The following is a 10,448-nucleotide window of genomic DNA, read 5'->3' as shown; positions in this document are numbered from 1 at the left end:
TTAATGTATGTTATTGCATTGCCAACGACTACCATAGGCATTTGTGCTTTAACTCCTAATCATATGTTAATGTTTAACCCAAGAGCAGAATACATATGTAGCACAACCTTGACTGCCTTATCAAAGGTGGTGTTAAAAATTAAAGATTGCAAGTTAGAAACTCGGCAGAAACGTTTTATTTTTAAGTGTCGTGCTGCATGCTCTCTCCATCATAACAGTGGTCTAACATGCATACTCTGATGTGCCAAACATTACTCTGTAATTACAGTGACGGAATAAGATTTGGCATGTCATTGCCAAATGAGTTTGAGAGGTGCAGTCCAACATCTTACGAGAGAGCACCCTCTCTAGCGGTTATATGGACTACTATCCCGTGCTGGCTAGCATATCTTGGAATTAGTGGGGAGTAACCACACTTTGCCCCGACACACACACACACACGTGCAGCATGCCGATCGACTCTTGAAGAAAATCCATTACCAAGTAAGGTCTGAACATTTACTTATCGTGCACTGCCATGAGTCCAGTCAATCACATTCGCACGCCACCAACACTGGGCTTGCAAACCTGACATCCTAAAATAACGGAAGCAAGCCAACGTCAATAAGGCTTGAAAGAATCGCCCTCCAGCTATAGGGAGAATGCCCCTCTCTCGTCCTTCGCCTCCAGGGCTCATGGTAGCTAGCCACATCTCCCAATTATTGACCATCCAAATGCTTCCCGAACAAGTCGGGACGTCGAACTGGCCGTGTCTGCTGCAAACAGAGCGTTTTGCCTTCAACCCACTCTCATAAAGAAGCTGGCTTTCCAGCGCCAACAGAAAACTTGAAAAGCAGACATTGACCTCTACACCCGCATCTGACACTATTGGACGTCACGGACCGTTGCAACTTAAAGGTCGCCAAATTAGATAATGCTGTTCTACTGTAAACATAATCGACGCGATGTTGAGCAACTGCACTTTTCAGGATACACCTCACTGGTAAGAAAAACAGACGCAAATATCAGGATCTCTTATTTATCCCGTACTGGAGGACGCTTATGAAGCTCTATTTTCACACGGTGTCCAGTAGGGGTGGGTCAACAAGTTACATCATCAGCAACAAGAGAATTCGGAACAATCGCCTCCCTCCTCACAGCTCGGAATTAGCACCGTCACTGATGAATGTATTCCCCGTTGTTTGACCTGCCACGCCGGGTGATAGGAATCGAGGCAGCGACCTCTTTAATTGCGAGCCCAGTGTGCGAACCGTCACACCACTGCGGAATTTCCCTCCGTTTCTCATTGACAGTACGAGTTTGCATTGCGTCCGCATGCAAAGCCAAAGTGGTCACGTTAATTCTTGACCGCGTCTACATTTGTATGTACGGTTTATGGGGCCGTCCATAAATGACGTCACGCACCTAGGGGGGGGGCAGACATTTGTGACGATGTGTGACGATGGGTGGGGGGGGGTTGAGAAATGTGACGTCATATCAAATGCACTACTTTGAATAAATATAAACACGTTCTACTGAATTAAATAGACTTTTTAATAAATGTTTTCTCCTACAACATCAGAGTGCAGCGCCACATTAAATACGCACTACAATGACAATAGTTTAAAGCGATTTGAAGCATGTTTTATATTTTTTGGGGGGGCGCAGAGCTTTGTGACGTCATATTTGAGGGGGAGGTCTGACTTTTTGTGACGCCGTGTGACGAAGGGGGGGAGGGTGGTCAAAAATCGTCCAAAATCGCGTGACGTCATTTATGGACGGCCCCTTTGTTGCACTTCTTTGGCACCGTTCATAGCCAACCGCGCTAATTGGGAAGACCTGGGGAAGGACAACAAACGAAACACAAAAGGCGTTTCTGAATAAATTAGTTTTCAATCTAGATGATTTAAAAATGCACAGCTCCAGTGGTTTCATCGTATCGGAAGGAAGAGCGTTCCAGACGACCACAGAAGCGCACATTTGCTGCAAATCCGGTGGCCTGTTTGTGTCGCTCGTATTTGCAGGGGCGGCCCTAGACGAGCTGCCAGCAACTGACGCCCCAAGGCGAACCACGCAAGAGGCGCCCCCAAACTCCAAGGGAAGATCTCGGCTGAGGTTTTTTTGGGGGGGGAAACATTTTGCCCCTATTTTCCGTATAATGTTTTTTTTTTAAAGCATGTTTCTTTTAACAGAAGCATAATTATACGGTTTGTCTGTCCAACCAAAACATTTTCAGAAATGTTGAGAAATTAATTATAATTCATATTCCCTCTGTACGCGCACGGGAATTGAAGTAATGACGTCTTCGTTATTTTAATTGTATAATTCTATTTATATATTTGAAGCAATTGGCGGGACCCCGGGGTCCCATCACTGCCCCGGGGTGGGAAAAACCGCGTAGCGACACGAGTTTTGTTGCCTTTCCGACAACAAAACTAGTGTCAATCGATTGGCCTCGTTAAATTCACTGCCTGGGGGGCGGCGGGCTCGCCTTGGCAAAGAAGCTGAGGATCGACGGCTGACCGGAGGGCGTCGTCGCCGCGCGCGACTGCGGCGGACGCCCCCCGGGGCTTGCGTTTGGCCGGTGGGGTGGCGCCCATCGTGTCGATCGCCGCCGGCTGCTGGCGCTTGGTGGCGCGGTAGTCTGGGCGGGCGGCGCGTTGCTGTCGGGATCACGAGTGGGCGGGCTGAAGAAAAATAATAATAATTGACCTGATTTTTACGGGACACCAGGGTCCCGCCAAATGATTCATTTCCCCTAGCAATTCGGCACCCCACTTAACTTGGCGTCCTAGGCCTAGTTCGCCTGCACGCACGGGCTGCCTCTGCATATTTGTTAATTTGTGGTTATCGCGCGATGCAAATTACAACTGGAGGATTACGCATTTTTTACTTCCAACCCCGCTAAAATCGGTGATCGATAAGGCCGGACGCCCTTTGCCTGCCACGAGTTCAAGGATGTATCGTGGCTACACAGGGCAAATGTCAATTACGGGGTCGGGAGGTGGGTGGCTGGGGGGTTACTTGCGGGCACAGGGGAGTGATGCAGCTGATGATCAAAGAGCAGAGAGGAACAAAAAGCCATCGGGTCGGCGCTGGCCGGGACTGAGAGCTCCTGAGATCTGGGGCATCATCATCTGCAGCTGCTGCTGCTGCTACTCCGTCACCATGTCTCCGGCGCTCATCCTCGTCGCTGCCTTGCTCCTCTCGCTTCTGTTCGTGTTTGTGAGAACGCGCAAGAGGTAATGCAAAGATGCATTTTACAGTTACTAGTAGATGTGCATTCCGTGCGTACCGTAAGTCATTCGCATGCATGGACTGTGTACTGTCATTCGCATGCATGCAGTGTGTACTGTCATTCGCATGCGTGATTGTGTACTGCGTTATTCGTGATTTCGGGGTCCCTGATCCTTTAAAATGCAGCGAGTTGGCATCGTGTGGAGCACAGGTGGTGCATCTCTCAGTCATCTCGGTCAGTCAACCCATGGCAGCTAAGACAGCGGTACAGCAAATGTGGACTCCATCCGTTCGACCTGGTATAGGGTATTGCTCTCTCGTTTGCGTGGGATTTAAACGGGCGCTTCAGTTTCGTCCCTCTGACTGCCACACGTTGAGGGGCACCGACGATTTTTCTCCGGGGTCCTCCGGGTTTTCCTCCTCCACATTTTAGAAACATGCATTTAGAGCATTATAAATGTCCACACGATCAACCACTTCGTTGAGCTATCATTTGTGGTCAGCTCTATTCTGAAAACGAGTTATATAGCTCCATGGACCTTACCTAGTTAAAAAAAATCGTTTGTAAAGAAACTTGCCAACCATCTCAATTTAGGGCCATGGAGCTTTGGAAATTGTTGGCGCCAGTTGTTCTGGCTGCCTTCCCACTTGTCCGTGGATTCCCACACATCTGAATCTCTTAAAACTGTGCGCCTTACAAATGCTGAACTTTAATTTATAGAAGAGATACTCTACATCTTTAAAAATATATATATTTATCGCCATGTGAGCACAAATAACAATGTTGATGGTGCGATGCAATGATATGCACATTTTGCAAAAAGCGATGCCAATGAATGGAAGATTTCTTGTCCTTGTGCTCTGTGCAACAGGAAGGATGGTGAGCCGCCATTGGAGAATGGGTGGATCCCTCATCTCGGGTGTGCTTTGGATTTTGGAAGGAATCCTTTGGAGTTTTTACGACTTCGAAGGAAAAAATATGGAGATATATTCACATGCAAAATTGTAGGAGATTACTTCCACTTCATTGCAGATCCATTTTCTTATAATTCCATGACTAGAGCGGGAAGACACTTGGACTCTAAAAAGCTGCAGTATGAAACAGCTGCAAAGGTGAGTTATGAAATATGACCAAATATAACCATAATCTATTTTTACACGTAGGCTTTCACGATCGATATTATTATCCCGTACCTCCTCCGATTAGCCCGGCACCTCCGATTTCTCGCACCTCCGATTAGCACGGTTGGCTACGTACGGTGCGAAAGAATTTCCACATACATACATACATTATGATTCATTATTGGTCTCTTTTTGAGTTAGTTCGTGTAATAAAATGTATCGTAAACCGTCCTCCATCCGACAGTCAATTAAACGTGGCCAAATGTGTTACTGCTTCAGCAGCGCCACCTGTGTTGAAGAGGAATGTGACGACGATGTAAATGTATTGCCGATGTTACACAATCGAATCCAGCACCTTTGGGTTGCAGACATGTTAAGGGGCCGTCCATAAATGACGTCACGCACCTAGGGGGGGGGGGTCAGACATTTGTGACGATGTGTGACGAGGTGAGGGGTTTGAGAAATGTGACGTCACATCAAAATGCGCAACCTTAAATATAAACACGTTCTACTGAATTAAATACACGTTTAAAAAAATGTTTCTCCTATAGCATCAGAGTGCAGCGCCACATTAAATATGCACTATAATGACAATAGTTTAAAGCGATTTGAAGCATGTTTTATTGGGGGGGGGGGGGGGGCAGAACTTTGTGACGTCATTAGTTCCATTTCTAGTTCCATTTATTTGGTGTAGCCCTGTGAGCCATTCGGCTCTTGAGTCGGGTGCAACCGCAACAAACAAAAAACAATAAGGTCAGACCCCCCCCCCCCCTCATATTTGAGGAGGGGGGGGGGTCTGACTTTTTGTGACGCCGTGTGACGAGGGGGGGGGGGCGTCAAAAATCGTCAAAAATCGCGTGACGTAATTTATGGACGGCCCCTAACCCCTTATCAGTGCCTCCCTTATTACAGACCAATTCAGACCTTATTGGTCACCCCGTGCCCTTGTAAATCTCAACGTTCATCCTACAAAGTCCCATCACAAGGGAGAAACACAAACAAATTCACAAAAACATTTTTTTTTGCCCCTATTGAAACGGCTGTACGCCGTATGGACCTGAAAACTCAATGTCCCTGTACAATAATACGGGGTAAACGGTATGGGTTGACAGGATATAGGTTTGTCACCAGGAGCTCGAGATCTGTTGAGTGTTTGTTTATGTTACGTATACGATGTGGCTTTTAGACCCAATATAAACATGAAAATTGTAGCACATGTCTTGGGTCGCTATAGAGCAGGACGCCAAGCACGGTGATTCGTTGTCATAGATCTCAACGGACGCAGTTCGATCCGCCAGAGAGCTATTACCTTCGTTTGCGACTGCAGGTTAAACACATTAAATACTAGCGCCATCTATTGATAGACGTTAATATTTTTTTGGTCCATAATAGATGTTTTTGGGTTAGATCGCGTAAATGTGTCGTTAAACCCGCCACCACCCGACAGCCAATTAGTAAGGATTGTCATGTAAATAAAACATGGCAATTTGTTACTAGTACAGCACTCCGGTTTGTTGGAGAGTAAACCCACAATTCTTAAGTCGGATATTTTTTATTGCCTTTTTAGTGATAACAAAAATTGTTGTCTACGTATGTTAATGTTGAGAGTTGTGAATGGATGGAAAAGGGGATTGGCTGGACTGGCTGAATAAACGAAGACCTTTATACAGCTGCGTGGCATCCTTCACACGTGTGTTTGTGTGTGTACGGTGTAGTTGTTTTCAACTAATACTTAATTGACATTTATCTCGGCTTTTCATTTTATTTTAACAAAGACGTTCAGTTACAGCGAACACACTCCCCTTGAATATCATAGGTGGCGGTATCAGTTGTAGTTCTTTCTCTGTAATTTGTTGTTGTTACATTTGGCGTGTGGTGTTCCTGTGTAGGTTTTTGGCTATCGAAATATGGACCCCAAGTTTGGTTTCACCGGTGAAGACTTGCATCAGACATTCCATAAAACTCTCCAAGGTGACGCCCTGGATCCAGTGACTGAAAGCATGATGGAGAATCTGCGAGAAGCAATATCCAACAACGAACGCGTGAAACCGAACCTCGAGTGGAAAGAGGATAAACTGTTTTCGTTCTGTTCTAGGATAATGTTTGAAGCTGGATACCTCACTCTGTTTGGAAAGGAAGCACAGACGTGTGGTGTCAACAAAATATTAACTCTCTCAAACACATTTGAACAGTTTAAAAACTTCGACAAAATTTTCCCTACCTTGGTAGCCGGAGTCCCCATTCGTCTCTTAAGGAGAGGTTACAAAGCCAGAGAAATACTTGCCGACATTCATCGGCAAGACAAGTTAAAAAAGAGGGAAAACATGTCCGCCTTAATTTCACTTCGAATTCTCTTGAACGACACCGTTTCCATATATGAAGAGGTGGAGAAGGCAGGAACACATGTTGCCATGTTATGGGCATCTCAAGCCAACTCACTGCCGGCTGCTTTCTGGAGCCTGTATTACGTCTTAAGGTAACCTCTAACATCAATTGGATTAATTTTACTGCACACATTCTTTGTTGAGCAAGCTTGCCCCAGATCGCCGATGAAATCTGTGTGGGGTCGATCCAATCTATGACGCGCGCTGGAATGTGAGCCGTGCGCTTCACACGGGGACATTAAAGATCCCCTGACATCATCCACAATAGTAGGCCATTGTGTGCCGGCGTCCGGGTCCAGATTTGGCAAATTAGAAAATGACCCCGCGAGTTACTAATTTGGGATTAGACACATCAGCAATCATCATCGTCCCCCCCCCCCCCTATTCGCAGACTCTAATGCCCCAGGTAACTCTTGCATATGACACTATCGTGGTCTCTTAAGTTATCATCTTGTTAAACAAAGTAAACTTGAACTTCGAGAATGTATAGATAAGTCGGTGTCCCTGTCAGATTGCGGTCGGGGAATTAAAGAATGAGTTAACGATGCACACAGATTCTCAATGCTTGTGGGCTATGGTGTGTGCCTTGTCACACACGTTTCATGTTGAACAAGGTACCCATTGTCAACAGCAATAGTAAGACAGAAAACACGCCAACTTGTGTTTGAGTTACATCGCTCGAGCACGGAAAATAGTTCGAGTTATTTAATCTCAGAATCTCCACGACGGAAGCAAAGGTGACATGCTAAGATGCACAGAAATCTTCGGGCTCGTGGTTGATGTGATTCGAAATTTGGATACTAGGAGACATGAAGGCCTTTGCTGTGATCTTTATAGTTGGTTAACTCTATATTCTGAAATGTTTTAAATTAATAATTGAACCGAAGATCAGATATCTAATGTCACCGCTCTATAGTCTGCCACATTTATAAACGAGTGTATGTGAGTCAGCCATTCAAATATAATTTCAGTACTTGTTCCATGGATAAGCATGGCAAAATCCTAGCTCGCTTAGCAAAGAATAAACTAACATATAACGGAGTAATTATAGCTAACACAATGGTTGAATATCATACAATGATTGAGTTTTATTCCTAGCCTTGGACTTTGATCTGGCAAATAATCAGTAAGAAGGTCAGGGTTCTTCCATAAGGTAACTAAATTACTATATTATTGCATAGCTTGTTGTTATCATGATACAATCTGGTATGTTGTGTGTGCTTGTAATTCAGCACTGCTCGATACATTCATAATTGTACGACATTTCTGATTTTGTTAAAGGTCTCCTGAAGCTCTGAAAGCTCTCAGGAGTGAAATTCAGAAGCTGATTCAAGACACAAAGCAGTCCACCGGCCTCAACGGGAAACTACGCTTGACTCGTGAAGAAATTGACAGTTTGCCAATCTTGAGTGAGTACGACTCTTTTTTCACTTTTGTAGCAAAATTATTTAAATTAATTTTGAAGTTTTTAATATTTCTGTTATTATGCTGATTTACACTGCAAAGCCTCATTGAGTATCTTGGCTCTTTTGTCCAGGAGGGTCCTGCCAACGTTTTTAATAATAATGGAGTTACGTCTGTTTCTTTGAAATGTACAGACAGCTCAATCAAAGAGGCCCTCAGACTGTCAAGCGCATCCCTCCACTTTAGGATTGCTAAGGAAGACTTTGATTTGGTCATGGACTCCGGGGAAGCGTACCACATTCGAAAGGGGGATGGCATCGCTGTGTACCCACCTCTGATCCACTTTGATCCAAATATTTATGAACAACCAGAGGTATGTTTGTATACGGTACATGTGATTAACAGCTCATTCCATGGAAGGTCTTTATCACAATTTATGCTGAATGGGGCAAACAATGAGATACGATACGATTTATATTTATATACCTCGAGGTGAAGGAACAATGTCGATGAATAGGGATGGAAACGAGAATGGCATGTAAGCGATCGACATAAGAGATGGAGGAATACAAATCAATACCAGCAATACAGGTAAAAATGGAGGAACGCAGAGATAGAGTACAACGAAAAGATGACAACAGCAGAAGTGACATTCAACAGCAACAAAAAAGGCTGTGAGAAGCATAAACAACATACAGGAGAGGGATAGCGACACAACAAAGACAGATGAGATAGAATAGAGGCGGAGAGGACGCAACAACATATTATAGGTATAAGTGTGAGAGACAAATTCAAATCAGAGACATAATGAGCGTGGAGAAAATGGATAATTCAGAGAGGTGAGAGTAGACAGATTTATGAATAGGCAACAGTTGGGGAAATGTAACAAAAATAATTATATAGGTGTCAGAAGACGAGAGCGACAATTGAAGGCATAATTACTGGGAGACAGGTGACATAGAAATAAAATAAAAACAGACACAGAAAGATGGGTTCGGGGGGGGAATAAGAGATAAGTTATTTTGAAAGATAGACAGGAGGCACAAGATATAAGGGAGCTAAGTTCGACTGAAGGGGCTGGAGTGAGAATACAGAGTGAGATGTTACCGTATCGTCGTGGAGGTAGAGACGGTGGTGTGGTGATCACAACGCTCTCTCCTGTTCTGTGTAGAGGGAATCATATTCCACTGGGAAGAACATTAACCCTTTAAAAACCAGACGGGTTTTTGCACCTTTGTTGTGGTTTTGGGATATAGTGTTCTGTGGAACACCCAGCAGATTGCTTAACAGACATTTCACCGACATTTGACAAAAGCGCAACGCTATATACACTGTGCAAAACAATTGTATGTCTAACCATTGCAAATAGATTGTGACCTTGTGAGCAATTATCTGATCATGACATTTTCTTTCACCTAGGAGTTCATATTTAATCGGTTCCTTGATGAAAATGGACACGAAAAAACATCCTTTTCCCTCGGAGAAAGAAAAATCAAGAACTACTGGCTACCCTTTGGTTCTGGTGTTGCCCAGTGCCCAGGTCGTTACTTTGCAGTGAATGAAGTCAAGCAGTTCATGATCGTTATGCTTACCTACTACGATTTACAACTCCTTGATCCCGAGAGCAAAGTACCACCTCCCGATAAGACACGTGCTGGTATTGGAATTATACATCCCGAATCGGAGGTCATGTTCAAATATAAACTACAGCCTTAAATAAATACGCAATCTCTATAGAGCAGTGATATTCACTAATTTTCAAAGGCGGGGTGGGGGGGGGACACTTTTGCCGATACGACACCATCAGTGTGAGGGCCGCCACACATTTGAAATCATTGTTGAGTTTGACAGCAGCAGCAGCACGATGATGATGATGATGGGGTGTGTCAGAGGCCGCAATTAATGCCACCAGGGACCGCCAGTGGCCCCCGAAACTTGCAATGAAGAACGCTGCTCTAGAGTAAACACAAGTCGAGTGTATCTCAAATGCTCTATGCCACAAACATTGCTAGATTTAGGGTCCGTCCATAAATGACGTCACGCACCTGGGGGGGGGGGGTCAGACATTTGTGAAGGTGTGTGACGATGGGGGGGTGGTTGAGAAATGTGACGTCACATCAAAATGCACAACTTTAAATAAATATAGAAAACACGTTCTACTTAATTAAATAGACTTTTTAATAAACAACAACAGAGTGTAGCGCCACATTAAATACGCACTACAGTGACAATAGTTTAAAGCGATTTGAAGCATGTTTTCTTTTTTTTTGGGGGGGGGGCAGAGCTTTGTGACGTCATATTTGAGGGGGGGGGGTCTGACTT

The 10,448-nt window shown here is 44.6% G+C and overlaps 1 protein-coding gene across 1 annotated transcript; it reads left to right on the top strand.

Moving 5' to 3' along the window:
* Window positions 1-1,733: 1,733 nt before the first annotated feature.
* Window positions 1,734-10,396, top strand: LOC116951536 (cytochrome P450 7A1-like). Its single transcript, XM_032970233.2, has 6 exons — window positions 1,734-3,221; window positions 4,089-4,329; window positions 6,228-6,814; window positions 8,004-8,131; window positions 8,321-8,499; window positions 9,546-10,396. Exons 1-6 carry the CDS (start codon window positions 2,938-2,940, stop codon window positions 9,840-9,842), a joined length of 1,716 nt encoding a protein of 571 aa, XP_032826124.2. The 5' UTR covers window positions 1,734-2,937; the 3' UTR covers window positions 9,843-10,396.
* The last annotated feature ends 52 nt before the right edge of the window (window positions 10,397-10,448 follow it).

This window comes from Petromyzon marinus, chromosome 3, assembly GCF_048934315.1.
Source record: "Petromyzon marinus isolate PM22_M1 ecotype Great Lakes invasive population chromosome 3, UKy_Petmar_22M1.pri1.0, whole genome shotgun sequence".
NCBI lineage: Eukaryota > Metazoa > Chordata > Hyperoartia > Petromyzontiformes > Petromyzontidae > Petromyzon > Petromyzon marinus.
Note: the sequence above shows the minus strand (reverse complement) of the source record. Positions and strands in the feature narration are given on the sequence as shown.